Here is an 18,879-nt window from a genome sequence, read left to right as displayed (position 1 = left end):
GGAATCAACTTACGTATTTATATTGGTTGTTATTTGTGATGTATGATTGTTTATTATTTACATATAAGTACAATTCAATATATGTACATTATAATAAAAAATACAATAAAAATAGCACCAGTACAAAATAATTTAAATTTGCATTGTCGCATACATTTTCAGTAGAGTTGTACCTTAAAACATTATGTAGGCTAGTTAAAAAAAATACTGTTAGGAATTTGGAAAAAAAGTGGACTTTGGAGAGTGCAAATTTGGCTTATGAATGTGAAACTTAGTTCTAAAAGATTTTAACAATAAATGAAAGACTTTTAAAGAATTAAAGACATTTTTATTTGCATTAATAAAATGTATCGGATTGTCAATGAAAAGTAGAAAGATGATGACGCAGCGGGGCTGGGCTTGCAGATTGTTTTCGTCCCTCGCGCGCCGTCTAGCGGTGGAGTGGAACAGCAGCAGTGATGATGGCGCTCAGGGGTTTTCTGACTGCGCTCTCGTTCAGTGGACTCTGACCGCTTCTGTCCCTCCTATCAGGCCTTGATTTGGGGGCGTTTTAGTGAACTTCAGTTATGTTAGGCATTCTTGCCAGAACGATGGTGAGTAAGCAATTAATATGTCCCCGTTTTTAAACATAGTCTGCTCTTTTATGTGACATAAACAAGGGTAGCTGACAGTCTGAGCGGCGTGTAATGAGGTGTGTTTTACTGACATGCAGGTTGTTTACGGTTAGATAGCGGCTAAGGCAGTAGTAGGAAGTACATCATCGTTCATGGCAGTGATAAGAAAACAATGTTCACTGACAGATTCTTTAATACTTAATGCAGGTACCTAACACATCGTGTGAATGTGTACATGGTCTCTAATAAAGCTATTTAGTTTGTAAAAGACATGCGCAACAGTCTTATTGCATGTTACATTGCTGGCAGTCATGTGTAATGTTGAGTCATGTGTATATTTGATTATTACAGTAAACCAGTTATTTATAAATGTAGGACTAGATTAGCTTGTTAATGTGCATTTAATAGGACAATTTTAGGTACTATTATGATAATATAAAAAAAAAAAATGATTATGAGACTAATGACAAAGTATCATAATTATTATAATATATAAAATAGATAAAAAATTTTTTTTTAGTTATAAACATGTCAGTCATCAAGAACGAAAAAGATCTGTATTTTCTATGTATCCTTATGTTGTATGATATAATGCAGTCGCTGTTGTATCATCTGGAATATTTTTAGGTCAAGGCCGGCATGGTGAAACCCTGTGGCCTGGTAAAACCAGTGTCAGTGACACGGATCACCGGTCGCTACTTGGCCCATCAGGAGGGTCTGCCTAAGCTTCCAGTGCCACCCCTGAAACAAACATGCGATCGCTATCTGGCTGCCCTGGATCCCATCGTGGACCCGGAGGAGCTGAATCACACCCGGCAGCTGCTGGAGGAGTTCCAGAAGCCGGGCAGTGTAGGAGAGAGACTTCAGAAAGGCCTGGAACAACGAGCAAAGAAGATGGATAACTGGGTAAAAACTTGTTAGGTGATGCTTTTTCAGGAGCCCTGTGTGATGGGGCAGGCTTGCTCTTTTCAAGGGTTTCCTTCTTATTATCTCTTATTGTCTCTCTACCATTTCCACTTCTAGCTCTCTGACTGGTGGTTACAAACAGCCTACCTAGACTATCGGATGCCTGTTGTTGTCCATTCAAGTCCTGGGGTCGTCCTTCCCCGAATGGTGTTCAGTGACCGTCAAGGCCAAATGAGGTCAGACCAGTGTGGATTCAGATATCATAGGAAGTGTCGACTAATTTTAACACGTGACCTTTAGTTGTTCAAAACTGTGTCCTTTAAAACTAAATGTGTGCTGTTATCTGCCTACACAGTTTTTTAAATAATAATAATAATAATAAAAATTAAACTAAGTCATACAGTGATTTTTATTAATTAATTCATATATTTTACTTATAAAACAGTTTAAAGTATAAAACACTTTTATATTTTAACATTTAAATATATATTTATAGATATTTCTGAAACTGATTAAAGTTATACAAAAAGAGGCAGTTGTTTCCAGTTACCTCTGTGGTGACCTTTGTACAGACTGATCCTCTCTTGCCAAGCTGAGCTTTGCAAATTCAGAACTGTTGCTCTCAGTTAAGTGCTGGCCTGAAGCCAGTCTCCTCACATCAACTATAATAAAAGCTTTCACATATGACAGCTAAAACTGGCCACAGATCAGCAGCAAAGTGTGTTCTGTCCATAATATCAAAACTCATATGATTCAAAGGCACATGGCACACAGCATATGCTACAGTATTAGTAGTTGAATAATTTATTGGCAGTATGTTGATGTGAAACTTGTTTAAAATGACTGTTAAAAAGTATTTCTTGTTCTTCACAGATATGCTGCTAAATTGATCGCTGGGGTTTTAGATTTCAAGAGCATGATTGACAAGTAAGTCATACATTCCTTCCCCTGTATATGCTTTAGATAACCATGACTATTACTATTGATTAAATTCATGAGTTTATAAAGTTCAGAGTCAGACATCATGTCTTTGCTCTTTGATTAGTGAAACATTGCCAGTGGAGTATCTGGGTGGAAAGCCACTCTGTATGAACCAGTACTATCAGGTGCTCTCGTCCTGCCGGATCCCTGGAACAAAGAGGGACAACGTGGTCAACTACGCCTTGGACAAGAGACCCCCCACACATATCACTGTAGTGCACAACTTTCAGGTCAGTCCCTGTTACAAACTTCCAGGCAGGGTCCAAATGTAACTTCCAGTAGTAGGTGAATTAACATAATTTACAGCCTATAACGATTTCTTACCGGCTATTCTTTAAACTCGTAGTTCTTTGTGCTGGATGTATACAACAGTGACGGCACACCACTGACCGTAGACCAGATCTACATTCAGCTGGAGAAGATCTGGAACTCCTCCTTACAGTCCAACAAAGAGCCTATTGGCATCCTCACCTCCAACCACCGCAACAGCTGGGGCAAAGCCTACAACAACCTCATTAAGGGTGGGCACTGCTAACACGTTTTAGTTTTAGTTGGGCATATTAGTGTGCTGGTAAATAAAACTTTGATCAACTATTTAAAATACTGTACACTACCGTTCTAAAAGTTCGGGATCATTATGATTTTAATTAATACTTTTATTCAGCAAGGATGCATTAAATTGATACGTAAAGATATTTATAAAGTAAAAGAAGATTTCAAATTTCTTTCAAATAAATGCGATTCCTCAGTTTATTAAAAGGAGTTAACTGCTTAAAAAGGAGTTTATTAAAGAGTATTAGAGTTTTTTCATGTTTTTTCCATGCTGATCCTTCATTTGTTAATGTCACTTTCAGATAAAACTAATAAAGAGTCAGTGAGAGCCATTCAGAAGAGTATCTTCACAGTCTGTCTGGATGCTGCCCTGCCGCGAGCGTCTGATGACATGTACCGCACCCGAGCTGGAGTTCAGATGCTGCACGGAGGGGGCAGCAGGTGGAACAGTGGAAATCGCTGGTTCGACAAAACATTGCAGGTTAGACCCATGAGGAAGTGTGTGGGCCCTAACTGAGAACTTAGGTTAGAGGTTAGTTCACCCAAAAAATGAAAATTCTGTCAGTAATTACTCACCCTCATGTTGTTCCAACCCCGTAAGACTTTCGTTCATCTTCGGAACACAAATTAAGATTTTTTTGATGAAATCTGAGAGCTGGCTCACTCCTCCATAGGCTGCTAGGTAATCGATATCTGCCAGCCCAGAAAAGTTAGTAAAGACATTTTTAAAATAGTCCAAGTGACTACAGTGGCTCAACCTGAGTTTATCAAGCGACGAGAATACTTTTTGTCTGCAAAAAAGACAAAAATAACAACTTTATTCAACTATTCATTTTCTTCTGTGTGGGTCTCTGACGTGAGTTTATGAGAGCGCCACGACGCATGAGCGAGAACTGACAAGATGACGCTCACGATCATTTGATGGGAAAGTGTGAAAGGTAAGCCGTTTATTTTGCGGCACTGGTAAGGCACTTTTACGTTTTCTCGTTGGTTTCTCACGATTCGGACATCCAGGAAATGCACACTTTAGAACCATTTTAAACACTACATCGAGACCCATCTGCGTCATCTTCTCAGTTCTCACGCATGCGTCGTGGCGCTCTCGTGAACTCACTCAGAGGCCCACACAGAAGAAAATGAATAGTTGAATAAAGTCGTTATTTTGGGGGGGTTTTGCGCACAAAAAGTATTCTTGTCGCTTGATAAACTTAAGGTTGAGCCACTGTAGTCACTTGGACTATTTTAACAATGTCTTTACTAACTTTTCTGGGCTGGCAGATATCTATTACCTAGCAGCCTACGAAGGAGTGAGCCAGCTCTCAGATTTCATCAAAAATATCTTAATTTGTGTTCCGAAGATGAACGAAAGTCTTACGGGGTTGGAACAACTTGAGGGTGAGTAATTACTGACAGAATTTTAATTTTAAACAATCTGCAAAGTTACAAGACACAAAGTCCACGCCAAAGGGAGTTAATCACTCCAACAGAAACTCATGTCTGAAACGCCACTTTTATAGTCCTGCCATTATGCCTGTGAGTCTGACAGCTACGTCACCATGTTACACATCTGCATAATGCCCGCCTACTGCCTACTCTGGCTTGTTCTCAAACAAAGGTAGTTATAAAGGCAATGTTTTTCAGACACACGTTTAAAGCGGTGAGCCAGTCACAACAGACTGGAGCTGACTGACCAATCAGAGCAGATTGGGCTTTTCAAAGCCCGAAACTAAAACAGAGCGTAAATGTATATGTAAATTACAAGAAAAATAATGAATTTTTTTAACATTAAACCATGTAAACCTATTCTAGTAGACCGCCTAGACAAAATTATAAACCTCTAAATGAGCATGTAATTTTGGCAAATCAAATGTTAGAAATGTATCAAGTACAAGATTCTGATACTGAATACTGTTGTTGTGTTTCTAGTTTATCATTGGAGAGGATGGGACATGTGGACTGATCTATGAACATGCCCCCGCTGAGGGTCCGCCTATCGTGTCACTGATCGACCATGTGGTGGAATATACGTAAGACTAACAGTGGTTAAATGTGGAAAAACTGTAACCATGGCTAACACAGCTAATATTTACCACTTTTTTGTTATATTTGTACAGGAAGAAGTCGGAGATGGTCCGTACCCCAATGGTCCCTCTGTGTATGCCTCAGAAGCTTCGTTTCAACATCACAACAGAGATCAAAAAAGACATTGAGGAGGCCAAACAAAACATGAACATGTGAGAAGCTGAGATATTACACTCTTTGCATCACCAACATTTAGTTTGTTTTTTGAACAAACAACATGGTAGTATGCTAAATATTGAACGCTTGAAAGTTTCTCTTCTCCTCCTCTACAGCATGGTTCATGACTTGGACATGAAAATCAACGTGTTCTCTCATTTTGGCAAAGATTTCCCAAAGTCGCAGAAGATGAGCCCTGATGCCTTTATTCAGATGGCTCTCCAGTTGGCTTACTACAGGTAAGCCTCACCAGCACTGCCATTAATATTATTTCCCATATTTATATCTGAACTGCTACATTATTACTATTATGAAATTAATGATCAGTTTAGTTTATTTGCTTGATTCGCGGACTCACTGTTTCAGGATTTACAAGCGCTGTTGTCCCACCTATGAGAGCGCTTCTCTCCGCATGTTCAGACTGGGCCGAACCGACACTATACGCTCAACCTCAGTTGACTCTGCCAGATTCGTCAAGGCCATGGATGACCCGGCCAAACATGTGCGGTCACCTTTAGTACACATTTGAGTTGAATCCACATTCTCATACACTAGCATTAAAAGAATTTGTGGGTCAGTAAGGTTTTTTTAAATTTATTTTTTTATGAATAATTCTGCTGAAAATGTATCCATCACAGGATTATATTCCATTTCATTTAAACAATATAAAAAAAAAAACATTTCAAAGTTTTAGTGTATTATTTTTGATCAAATAAATGCAGCCGTGATGAGACATTTAAAAGCGTTAAAAAATCTTACCGACCCCAAGCTTTTGAACAGTAATTTATATCAGTGTAAATATTATATGAAATATTTTGCTGGGTATTTAGTTTGTCTGTTTTATGGTCAATATAAGTCAACATCAAGTGCATTTGTAAATTTGATCTGGCATGAAATAAAATGTAACAATCTCATTTTGATGGACAGAACACAGAGAAAGTGGCTCTGCTAGACAAAGCTATTAAAGCACACAGAGCTTACACAGACATGGTGAGTAAACACATGCTGAGGATGTAAATATATGTTTTAATCAGTATCGATCTGCACTAAATATATTCCACATTCTTCATCCTGTGCGTGGATTTGCAGGCCATCCGAGGTCAAGCCATCGACAGACATTTGCTCGGACTGAAATTGCAGGCTATTGAGGACCTGGCTGCCCTGCCAGAGATATTCATGGATACCTCATATGCTGTGGCACTGCACTTCAACCTCTCCACCAGCCAGGTAATGCCAAACAGAGCACTCAGGTCCAGGGCTAGAGGTAACAGATGAAACTGAAGTGCATGTAAATAAATGCTTATTTGCCAAACAAACTCTTTGTGTTGTGTTCAGCATGCTGTGCAGATGAGCAGTACCATACTATTAACTGTACACATTTTTGGTGATGATCAACTGATCACTGAAATAGATAGCTCTTTAAATCTGCTAAAATTATATTGCTGTGAAACTAAAATCATCAGATCATCTAAAACTCATACCCCTGGTTTTAAACAGGGCTTAGATTAAGCCAGGATTAGGCCTTCCTTCAATTAGGACATTTAAGTAGCTTTTTTAAATGTGCCTTAGAAAAACCTTACTGGTGTGCATCTTGAGACAAAACAATGGCCTTGACATATTTTAAGATATGTCAGTGCAAGTTGCTTTCAGTTAAACCATGCATTTTAGTCTGGGACTAGCCTTAAACCTAATCTGTGAAACTGGGGGATAATCTTACATAAGATTAAATTGTACTTTTTATTTTTCCACTCTACTCTCCCAGGTGCCAGCTAAAACAAACTGTGTGATGTGCTTCGGTCCAGTGGTACCTGACGGTTATGGCGTGTGCTACAACCCCATGGATACTCACATTAACTTCTCAGTCTCTGCTTTCAACAGCTGCCAGGACACTAACGCAGCACGTCTGGCCCAAGGTCTGGAGGACGCTCTGGTAGACATGAAGACCCTCCTGGAGCAGACGCCCAAAGCCAAGCTTTAAGGGCGATTATGTCAGTTAGACTTGATCTTTGACCAGTTCGGCCAAGACATTTGAGTTTACCACAGTACTCGAGGACAGGAATTTTAAGAGAATTTTTATTTTATATTTGACCAGTTCAGACCAGAGTTGCCTGGACTCCATTGGTTTTTGACACGCCTTGACACTAATTAATAATCCTTATTTTTTTATGTTTATGTGCTTCTGTTTGTTTAAACAGACAAAAAAAAAAATCAATAAGGTTTTTCAGTCAAGTTTTGCTGATTTCTGTTTTCTTTGTATTGAGTTTTCTCAGTACAGAAAATGTACCCGATATGTGCATTATAGTAAACCTGTGGTTAAAACTGTTCTTGTGATTTTTAAATTGTAAATTATATATTAAATGTAATCAAATACGGGAAAAAAATACGTTTAAATGCTATGATGTGAATAGTGACATTTACAGAGCATTGGTCTCTTAGTTCTTTGTATAACGTTGCAAATTTGCACAATTGCATTAACATGTTTTTAATAAATATTATGTCTTTAATAACATGATTTATCCTTTTTAGAATTGGCTGAGGTGATTTTTAATCAAAATTTGTTCTTGTGCATGAAAATGTTTGTCAAATTCCTGCTTTATTCTTTGGGCCTATCTAATGTAATGCTGGACATCTTTAAAATATATATGAATCACATGCACACAGAAGAGGAACGCTTATTGGAGAAACGTGAATTTCACAGCTTGACAAATTGTTATATGCATAGAGGATAACATAAATAATCGGTTTAATTTTTATATTTTTTGTAACAATCTGTCAAAGCTGCAGTTCCATCATTGACCCATAGGGGTCCCCGATTGCCCCCCGGTGATGATCTCTTCTCGTCACATCACATGCTCGTGTGTGTGATCAGTGAGCTGTTGTGTTTTGCTTTTACCTGTTCATCATGTCACGCAGAAGTGTAAAATATTAATGCGTTTCATCCTACTCTCAGGCGCCATCGCTGTGCGATAATGAGAAATTTGAGTATGGAAAAAATAAAAGATATTATTCCTGATTATCACGATGGGGAATTTCTGTGCCCTAAAGGAGGGTAAGTGTTATGACAGAACATATAAATTTTTGTCCCACTCATTGTAGGTTAGCCTAATCTTTGAGACAAGACGTGTTAAATAGCCTAATTATGTCAAATAATTATTATTTATTTATTTTTTTAAATAATGCATTTGTTACGAGTTATGGAGTTTATGACTTGTGGTATCTTTTTTTTTTTTTTTTTTTTTTTTACTTTGATTTCTTTGATTTTGTCTCATTGAGCTCCAGTTGTGTATTGTACAAGCTTTATTGAATGGGTATACCGTCTAGTGTTTAATTAATTGGCAAACTAGTGATGAATGCTAAGGTGTCCTTAAAATCTTTTTAAAAATTACATACCAATAATTTCATATTTACATTTTCAATCTTGTCAAATGTTAATGATAAACGCAAAATATAGGTAATGCAATTAAATAAGACCCCACACTTCAGACATTATGAAAAGATGAGGTATATCTAAAAAAAAAAAAAAGTGTATTGAATTTTTTTTTTATTACCTTAAATTTTGGGTAAACTTGACTTTGTGTCAATTATTATTTTATTTACATAGGCTAAAAGGGGAATTGAGAAAAGAAATGAGGTAGACATTTTAAAATGAGAAAAAATTACATTTATGTTAACCAGTTTATGGTAACTGGATTAGTCATGTTAAATGTTCTGATTTTATTTAACATACATATTTTGCCCTTTTCATTTTCTGCTTGTTGAAACCACTTTTTAAGGCATTTGCAGTGTTGATGAGGTGAGACTCCTCCTTCAGTAATTTAATTCACATGATAGTGATTACAGTGCATTTTAGTTTGGACGGCTCAAAATCTGGACTGGTGACCCACTGTAGCTTAAACGGCAAGATAGGAAGAAGAAAAAAGAGGAAAGGGTGGAAGATTTTTCAATATCTCTTTTTTGAGGCTTCTTAGCCTGTTCCTCGGTGACAGAAAGCTGGCGGCCATGTCAGCTGTATGGGACACTGACTATCTGTGGAGGGAGGTCCAAGGGTCAGTGCAAACAGGTCGTCTTCTTTCATATGGATTTAATTATAGATGCTAGACTGGACCTTGCTGTACTGTAACTAGTTCTGGTTTGAAAAGTCTAAAGGTGTTTGATCGGTGCTGGTCCAGTATTTCTTGTGTGCAAGTCATTAATGTTGCAGCTTGTTGACAATTCTTTCAATGAGATAAACAGCATTTTAAAATCTTACCATGCAGTGAATTTCTCACTCACAACATTGTTAACAGCATATTTCAGCAATGGCATCTGTGGATCCAATGTTCTGTCAAAGCCTGAGTTATCTAATTTCCACACTACATAAATAATTATTCTGCTGTTTTTGTTGATTGAACTTCTACATAGATTGTTTTCAACAGGATAGTGAACTCAGATTGTGTTGATACATTTGAAACATTCTACTTAACAAGAACATCTGGATTTAAAATGGCTACCTATTGGATATATATGGAAATCTGATTCTGCATTAAAGTAAAATAAATAAATGGGCAATTGTGAAAACTTAAAATAAAGAAATAAAGTAACATGAGATATAAATTCACATTTGTTGGCATAAAATCACAATTACTTTTCTTTTTACTCTAAGATGAAAACAAGCATCCATACATACCAAATAGTATGAGAATAAATCTGTATGCATTAAAGGGTTAGATCACCCAAAAATGACAATTCTGTCAGTAATTACTCACCCTCATGTTATTCCAACCCCGTAAGACTTTCGTTCATCTTCGGAACACAAATTAAGATATTTTTGATGAAATCTGAGAGCTGTTTCACTCCTTCATAGGCTGCTATAGGTAATAGATACCTGCCAGCCCAGAAAAGTTAGTAAAGACATCGTTAAAATAGTCCAAGTGACTACATGGTTCAACCTTAAGTTTATCAAGCGACGAGAATACTTTTTGTCTGAAAAAAATAAATAAATAACGACTTTATTCAACTATTAATTTTCTTCTGTGTGGGCCTCTGACGTGAGAGCGCCACGACACATGCGCGAGAACTGAGAAGATGAAATTACCTAGCAGCCTATGAAGAAGTGAGCCAGCTCTCAGATTTCATCAAAAATATCTTAATTTGTGTTCTGAAGATGAACGAAAGTCTTACGGGGTTGGAACAACATGAGGGTGAGTAATTACTGACAGAATTTTCATTTTTGGGTGAACTAACCCTTTAAATTGAAAGTAATTTCCATGTTGATTTAGTGCTATATCTATAAGTGAAGATATAATGCTTGTTTCCATTCCTCTAGGGCAAAGCTGGCCTCTCTCTTTGGTCTGGACCGAGCAGAAAGTCAGGGAAACGAGTCCTTTCAATTCACTGCCCCTAAACAGCCAAAAAAGGCCTGCGCCATATTAGGTATGTGGAACAGCAGAGAGTCATGTAGCATTTTTGGCACAATTCCATGTGTTCCTTGATTATTTTGAACCTTAATTTGTCATGCAATTTAAGGTCCTCCTCAGAAGCCCTCTCATCCTCCATGTGCTCCAGCTGTGCTGTTTGCTACAGCTGTTCACGCATTCTGCTTGTTAGTATAAGTATGGCAATTAAAGGATGCTTACGAGATTTTGAATTAGCGTTCACACATTGCTTAAATGAGCTTTCATTTTCCACCAGTGTGAATGGACAGTATGTGAAGCAAGGAAAGATAGGAGCTGCTGTTTTAGGGAACCATGTCTCCAAAGAGGTAAGATAAGCGTGTGTGTGTGTGTGTGTGTGCGTGTGTTTCATTTGGTAATTTTTTTCTATCTGCAATTATAGTACAAGATTCTGTTGTACGGCAGTAAGCAAAAACAGATCACTACGGCTAGAATCTATCGTGGATTTGTCCTCACAGTAAGTGTTGATTGTTTTTATTCATAATTCTATTCTATTGTGTTGTCTTGTGTTTTGTTCTTTTATATGCTGCATTCATCAGGTCTATGCTACATATACCTGTCCACAGGTTCAGCCCTGTAACTATGTCACTTTCTATGATGACCAACAACAGAGCTGGTCTTTAATGTTTGACTCAGAAAAGTCCAGGCCTGAGTTCTGTAAAGAGGTAATGCTTGAACTGAATTATTTGCTGAACATTTTTTTTTTTAATTTACAGATGGACAACATTATTTAATTAAATGACGCGTGAGCCTGTTTCTCTCAGGTGTGTGTGGCCAGGTGGAACAGTGAGGCTTCATCAGACTCTCTGGTCAGTCAGGACCTTGTCCAAGGTGAAGGTCAAGCTGTTGATGTTGGGGACACAGTTGAGGTGGCCTATTCTGGATGGCTTTTACAGAACCATTCTCTAGGACAGGTGAAACCATTTGCAACCTTTTAATTGTCATATTCAAATCACACTTTACATGCATTATGGTATTTTGTACAGACAAATGTCTGTTGTGATCCTAATGTAAGTGTTTCAAAAATATAAAGATTAAATAAATATTTATTTATACCCCCGGTTTCACAGACAAGGCTAAAGCTAGTCCCAGACTAGAATGCATGTTTGAGCTGTTTCAACTGAAAGCAACTTGCACTGACATATCTTAAAATATATCAGTGCCATTGTTTTGTCTCAAGATGCACACCAGTAAGGTTCTTTTCTAAGGCACGTTTATAAAAGCTAATGAAATGTCCTAATTGAACTAAGGTCTAATCCTGGCTTAATCTAAGCCCTGTCTGTGAAACCGGGCCATAGTTTCTCGTAATTTTGAGAATTTAACTTCTTAATAAATTAAGTGGAATCACTGCTTTTCCTTAATTTGCACATATGGTCTTGAATTTGTAGCTGAAATTCTTTACTCATAGTTGAGCACATTTAGCACAGAGCAGATCACTGTGCACATTCTTGTTGATTAGTCACGGCTCAATAAAAGTCATGCCCCCGTTGAACTAATCAACTCACTGGTAATTTAAATGGCATGTTTGCTGTGCAGCTGGAGATCTATACATGTGAAAGTTCAGTGTCTCTGTCTGTCTTTTTCCCCCCAGATATTTGATTCTAATCTGGGAAAAGAAAAGCTGCAGCGAGTAAAGCTTGGAGCAGGCAAAGCTCTGAGGGTGAGAAGGGTGACGTTTTTAATGCGGTTTATACTGTATGACTTTTTAATATGCTTTAAGACAAACCATGTGCAAATTCATCAGTCAACACTATTGCTGAGTATTTTCTCGTTAAAACTCTGAAAAACAAGGTTTGAAACCACCCGTTTCCTACCGTCACAAACATGTATCCAATCCCATCAACGTGTAGGGCAGGGCATTTCTCCACTATCTTTCTATGATGTTTAAAGCGTTTCTAAGGATGCTGATTTTTAGAAGGAAGTGGTCTAAACATGGTTTGTGTAACATTAGAAACACATTTGCTGTTTGATAACGTAGTCAAGACAAAGGCTAATCATATCATTTAATGTTATGTGTCCGACGTTGTAGAGAGCAATGCATAAAATGCATTAGGCTACCATTGAAACGTCAACTTGTAGACGACCCTGTGTAGTTCACTCTTCCACTTCTTCTTCTGAATCAGTTTCTGGTTTAAACATATGGCTGAATAACAACATTTCCACTTGTCATCGTGTAGCATTTACTTCAGTTGACCGTGATTGAGTGGAGGCGGAGTTATATTCATGTATTCACGTATACTAAATGAAGTGTAGAGTTACAACGTTTAAATATGTCATTATCAAAGATTTAAGGCATACAATTATTGACTGCAGAGGGACCTTACAAATGATGATAAAAGAAAATGTATAATAGACGCAAACTGGTGGTTCTGTCTGCTGTTGTGCCATAGAGCTCTTACCTTGCCTTTTCTCTCAGGGATGGGAGGATGGGATGCTTGGCATGCAGAAAGGAGGTCGACGGCTCCTTATCGCCCCTCCTTGTATGGTTTCAAAGGGTGTCCCTAACCATGTGCCAGAAAACAGCACTCTGGTCTATGATGTAGAGATTCATAGAGTAAGGCACTGATGGTGTGAATGTAATTTAAGATACTAGAGCAAACTTCTCTAGTCTCTCTCACTACTTTTTTAAAATCTGTCTATTTATCTGCATGTAGGTTAAAATCTCCAAAGTGCGACATAGTGGGGGTTCAGTTGACACCTTCAGTATATCTCCAGGATCCTGTCCAGACACTCTGAGTGAAGAAAACACCAGGCAAATGGTCACAACCGATACAGAGAAGTCAAAGTGTGTACTGACAGCAGAAACTATGTACTAATTGTTGATATTTTAAGTGAATCCCATTTGTGAAAAATATAATGTAAAATAATTCTCAATTTAAATTGAAGCCTCAGTAAAACATGATAAATTGGCTTAAAAGCCGGTTCCTTGATTAGTAGTAAATCGCCATCACCTGCTTTCAGATGGAGCGGCATTTATAACACAGAGCCGTAGTTAACTGACAAGCTGAGTCATATCGCATTAATTATCGCCTTTAAGAAGGAAATTGTTAAGATAATAAGACATTTTCTTTATAGAATATCTTGTTTATTTTCTTAGGGTTTTTTTTTCTTAGGTTTATGCTGAGAAGAAAAAATGAAAGAAGATTCAACTTAAACTTTTTTAGTTTAAAGTTCATTTATTGTTTTTAGGATGTTTAGATAGTTTGGATCAGGCAAAATACTCATTAATACTCTGACTAAAGTCAAAGCAAGGATGAAGATAATGTGATAAGGGTGTTTTAATTAAGTGTCTCTGAGTCTGGACACACATCCATGAGCTGATTCCTATGAATTTATACAATTTATTGATCATTTGTTTTTAGAGAACAAGCACCTAAGGGGAAGGTTGAATCTGTTGTTGAATACCTGACAGTGAGTAGTTTTTCCTTTAGCAACTAGACAGATGCCATAAGCCTAAAGTGGCCAAAATGCTGAAGCTTTTTTTAATGTATTTTTCTTTCTTGTAGACATCAGGTGCATCTAAGGCCAAGCTGATCTCACGTATAGCCAAGATGGGTCAACCCATGCTTCCATTTCTCACTGGAGCCATTCCATCTCAGCCTGACCCCAGTGACTCAGAAACCGAGGTCAGGAGAATTGGAGATTTATTTTTGATTGATTGTATTATGAAGTAGAACTATAACTCGCAGATATGATTTTGTGCAGGATGCCAGTGAGTCTGAACGTATCTGTGATCTCTCTCCTTCACGTACACCCTCCCCAAAACCTGCACAAATGCCCTGCAGTCCTCCATCTTGTATGTGTGAAAACAATCACAAATAATCACCTAATCAGTATCAGTTTACTCTTCCTTATATTAGAGCTGACTGGTTCTTTGCTGTCATGACTGATCTTTGTTTTAGTGTTGTGTCAGCCTGATGATGGTCAGAAACAGGACGCAGTGCCACCTCACGCAGACTTGAACACTACTCAAGGCTTTCAGGTGAGATCCAATGTAAAAAAGAAAAGAAAAAGAGTATATTATAATAATATTTCACAATAGTACTATTTTTATTATTGAATAAATGCAGGCTTGATGAGCATTAGAGACTTCTTTCAAAAACAGATGTTATGTTATATTATATACCACCGTTCAGAAGTTTGGGGTCAGTAAGATGTTTTATTTTTATTTTTTAAAGAAATTAATACTTTAGTTCTGTAAACACTGATAATAAATATGTTTCTTAAGCACCAGATGAAGAATCATGACACTAAAGAATGGAGTAATGATGCTGAAAATTCAGCTTTGCCATCTCAGGAATAAATTCGATTTTAAAATATATTACAATGGAAAACAGCCTTTATTTTAAATTGTAATAATATTTTACAATATTACTGTTTTTATCATATTATGTTTGATCAAATAAATGCAGCCTTGGTGAGCATAAGAGACTACTTTCAAAAAATCTACTGACCCCAAATTTAGAAATTTAGTGTACATGTTTGTAAGAATTTATTTATTCATTTTTTGGGATCAACAGCCATATTCCTTTGGACAAAATCCATATGTTCCATCACAGCTAAATTCATTTCCCTCAATCTACCCATCCGACATTCCATACAAAAGTAAGACCTGAGCCATGAACTCTCTCTCTCATACAGTACTTCCATAAAGAAAATGACCTGTTTTTCACTAAATGCAAGAGTTTTGTATTAAACAATAGCTCCTGATATTACATCATTCTTGATGTCTGAGGCTCGTCAGCACAACACAGAAATCCTGCTGGCTATAGAAAAGGTGGCGCACAGGATGGACCAACTCACTTGCAAGGTATATTTGTGCAAAACAGATTTTTTTTTGTATTGGTCCTTATGGTTATTAAAGTCACAAACAAATTGTTTTTTAGGTGGACGAGTTGCAAAAAGATGGTCACTTCTCTTTTGGACTCTCCTCTGTCTCCTTAGAAACAAACATGATCCTACACAACATTCAGAGAATCTTTCAGGTTTGGATTGAAGGATGCTTTCCATCATCTTAATCGTTTTTAGATGTAAATAGATTTAAATGACATCTGTGTTTTATTGTGTAAGGAGAGCATGTGTCTGAAGAAGGAGGTTCTGGAGAAGAGTTCTCAGGTAGAGGAACAGAACCCCAAAATTGGGGAGCTGAGTGGACAGAATAAGAGGTGTCCCACCCCCCTCTTCACGCTCCAATTTCCTGCTTTCCAAACAGAATAAAGGCAAAAATCCCCCCCATTGACACACAACTGGTTTTCTCTGTGTGTGCAGGTCTATGGAGCAGCAACACACTCAGACTTGCCGCCTTCAGGCTGAACAGGAAAAGGTGCAGCGCAGATTTGCTAAATTATGCTATGTTAGTTTATTGGCTCACTATATTATAATGTGATTTATGTTAAAACTTATTTGATTTATGTTTAATTGGTTGATGTGTTTCATTTTGGTCTTCTTGCAGGTGTGTGCTGGTGAACTTTTGTTGTGAGGCAAAGGCCTTGAATTGTTTATTTTCTTTCTCTTCAGGTTCATTTATCTGGGGGATTGAGTTCCTCCACCACACAAGCATATCAGCTGCAGCAGGAGATGGTGAATCTCCAGCAGAGGGTGACAGAAATCCAGGCTGATCTCAGTGCAGCCCTGGAGGACAAGCACAAGCACTGTGCTCAGATCAGCCTTCTGGAGGAACAAGTGAAAGGTGATCCCGAAGTTTCATTCAAGTTATACTCGGATTCAAATTTGGGGTACTTTTAACCAGAAAAGTGGTAGTTGTATTGTAGGACAAAACTCGTAAACTAGCACACATTTTCTACATAGAGGAGTTTTCTCCTCTGTGGTTCTTAACCTTTTTTTGGCTCCAAGGCCCTCTGTTGTCTCCAATAATATTCAAAGGCCCCATGACTTTTCCAGTTCTTTGAAATTTACTGGATAAGGAATACAGATAAGGATTTTTTCAAAGACACTTCCAGGTTTTTCAAGACAAAACAAAAAAGGTTGTTGGTGGGAGTGAATTAAATAAATAAATAAATAAATGTAATTTATTTGAATGCGTGTTTTGTCTTATTTTAAATAATTTGAGTCATATTATTGAAGCCCCTAACAGTTCCCTGGTTGAGGAGCACTGATCTGATCTGAAGTGTTTGGTGCAGTTTGTAGGAGTGTCTAGATAATGTGTGCTTTTAGAGCTTGTGAAGCAAGAAGAACAGTCTGAGCAGCGGTGGAGAGCAGAGAAGCAGAAGTGCAAAGAGATGGAAACAATTATACAAAACATGGATGAGGAGATGCAAGATCTGAGGGCTGAAAAGGAGAATCTGCATCAGGTGTGTATAGTTTGTAGTAGTTTGAGCTGGAAAACGATGTGTGTTGCTGCGCTGACAGGACAGAAGATGATGCTGGAAGGAACATTTACTGTACTGCAAGAACAGGCTTGTGTAAAAACATCACACTGATGAGCAAAGATGACCAAATGTCCACACTGAAAAGACAGGGCATAAAAATGTATCATAAATAATATGGTGTATTGACAATTGAATAACCTTCCTAAAGGAATAGTTTGCCAAACATATGTTTAGTTCTTAAAGGGATACTCCTTCCAAACATGAACATTTTAATATTTACTCACCATCATCTCACCATCCCAGATCATCACCATCTTGCATTATATGGACTAAAAATCTTTGTGTTCATCTAAAGAAAGAGTCAAATGCATCTGGGACAACATGAAGACGAGTAAATAATTAGCGAATGTTTTATTTTTGGGTAAAGCATCCCTTTAATCTCTCATTTACCTTCATTTTATATATTTTAGTATGTGGATTTAAAGAAGACATCACAAAATAATAAAAAGCAGTTTGAGACCCAGTTGATGGGTCAGGTGAGGGGTAAAGAGCTGTTGTTTTGCTATAGTCTAAACCTAAAACTGAGCTGGTGTATCATGTGCAGGTGAAGCGAGTGATGAATGGAGTGTTTCAGTCCCTCAGGACAGAGTTTGATCCGCAGGAGTCTTACAGTGGACACACAGTGTGCGAGATTCTCCAAAACACTATCAAGGTACTGTCCAACCTATTAGGAGAAGCCTATGGACTACAAAAGACACCAATTAGATAATGGTTTCCATCTTGTTGACATCTATTTTTCCTTTGCAGAGTATCACCATGAAACGTTGGGAGATTGAATCAGGCGTAGATAAATTGAAAGAAGAGTATCTACTAAGATCTACTGAAGAAATGTTTTCAGATAGAAAACATTCAGAAGGAAAACCATGAAATGAAGGAAAAAAGGCCAACATTAAAAAGGATGGTATTTTTGTAGATCAGGAAACCTGCAGATACTGTACATGTGGATAAAGCACCGTTGAACCACAAGCATTGCTGACTCTGAAAGGAGAATTTATACTGACCAATCACAGTTTAAGAGGCTAAATAATGTACAATAAATGATTCTTCAGTCATTAAACTGGAAGAATCCTAATTAGTTCTGGTCCATAGCAACAGTGTCCGTCAACAGCACAACAGATAAGGTTATAAGCATGGGCCTAAAAGAAACTTTTTGCCACACCGGCCAATGACACCAAAATTGTAGATACTAGTGAAAATTCACAGTTCTATATTCCAATATTCGATACCACAGCTAAAGCTACTTGCCTAACTAATATAAATTGAAAACATTATTAAAGACAAATAACAGTAGTTTTCAGGCAGAGACATTGAATTAAAGGTGCACTGTGTAATATTTAGGAGGATATGTTGACATATGCAATATCATATACAGTATAAAGACATTACATAATGAACCGTTATGTTTTTATTACCTTGGAATTAGCAGTTTCTATCTACATACACCGCGGGTCCCCTTACATGTTAAGTCGCCATTTTGCGACGTCATGTTTCTACAGTAGCCCTAAACGGACAAATGCGTTTCGTCACTATGTTGTTCTACGTGCGAAGAAAAAACTAGCTAAAGTCAGCGAATAAAACACTGACTCAATGATGAACAAGTAACAATAATATTCGCAATAACATTTCGTTTTTACTGAATAATTAAAGGGATGGTTTGGAGTAAAATCAACCTTTGCACCATGACCTCGAGCCAAACACCCCCCCCAGAAGTCTTTTTTCCCTTGGTCGAACATTATTAAAGTTAGAGCTTATTTAGAGATATCAGCC

At 37.5% G+C, this 18,879-nt stretch overlaps 2 protein-coding genes across 2 annotated transcripts; both read left to right on the top strand.

Annotated features, from left to right (window-relative positions):
* Positions 1 to 438: 438 nt before the first annotated feature.
* crata (carnitine O-acetyltransferase a) lies at positions 439 to 8,306 on the top strand. The gene is made up of 14 exons (XM_084412922.1): positions 439 to 593; positions 1,242 to 1,520; positions 1,638 to 1,756; positions 2,394 to 2,447; positions 2,566 to 2,731; positions 2,848 to 3,022; positions 3,356 to 3,534; positions 4,980 to 5,080; positions 5,168 to 5,287; positions 5,408 to 5,530; positions 5,658 to 5,793; positions 6,219 to 6,281; positions 6,381 to 6,518; positions 7,054 to 8,306. The coding sequence occupies exons 1-14, from the start codon at positions 567 to 569 to the stop codon at positions 7,267 to 7,269; spliced, it is 1,896 nt and encodes a 631-aa protein (XP_084269048.1). The 5' UTR covers positions 439 to 566; the 3' UTR covers positions 7,270 to 8,306.
* An 862-nt stretch (positions 8,307 to 9,168) lies between these two features.
* fkbp15a (FKBP prolyl isomerase family member 15a) lies at positions 9,169 to 18,123 on the top strand. Its single transcript, XM_084412921.1, has 23 exons — positions 9,169 to 9,337; positions 10,597 to 10,703; positions 10,797 to 10,872; positions 10,962 to 11,031; positions 11,106 to 11,180; positions 11,290 to 11,388; positions 11,488 to 11,637; positions 12,315 to 12,383; positions 13,140 to 13,277; positions 13,378 to 13,508; positions 14,086 to 14,134; positions 14,230 to 14,349; positions 14,429 to 14,519; positions 14,626 to 14,705; positions 15,244 to 15,328; positions 15,427 to 15,533; positions 15,610 to 15,708; positions 15,794 to 15,888; positions 15,992 to 16,046; positions 16,241 to 16,412; positions 16,898 to 17,034; positions 17,657 to 17,764; positions 17,860 to 18,123. The coding sequence occupies exons 1-23, from the start codon at positions 9,291 to 9,293 to the stop codon at positions 17,977 to 17,979; spliced, it is 2,280 nt and encodes a 759-aa protein (XP_084269047.1). The 5' UTR covers positions 9,169 to 9,290; the 3' UTR covers positions 17,980 to 18,123.
* The last annotated feature ends 756 nt before the right edge of the window (positions 18,124 to 18,879 follow it).

The sequence above is a fragment of the Rutilus rutilus genome (assembly GCF_951802725.1).
Source record: "Rutilus rutilus genome assembly, chromosome: 7".
In the NCBI taxonomy this organism is placed as follows: Eukaryota; Metazoa; Chordata; class Actinopteri; order Cypriniformes; family Leuciscidae; genus Rutilus; species Rutilus rutilus.
The sequence above is the reverse complement of the archived record's forward strand: the minus strand, read 5'-3'. Positions and strand labels throughout refer to the sequence as shown.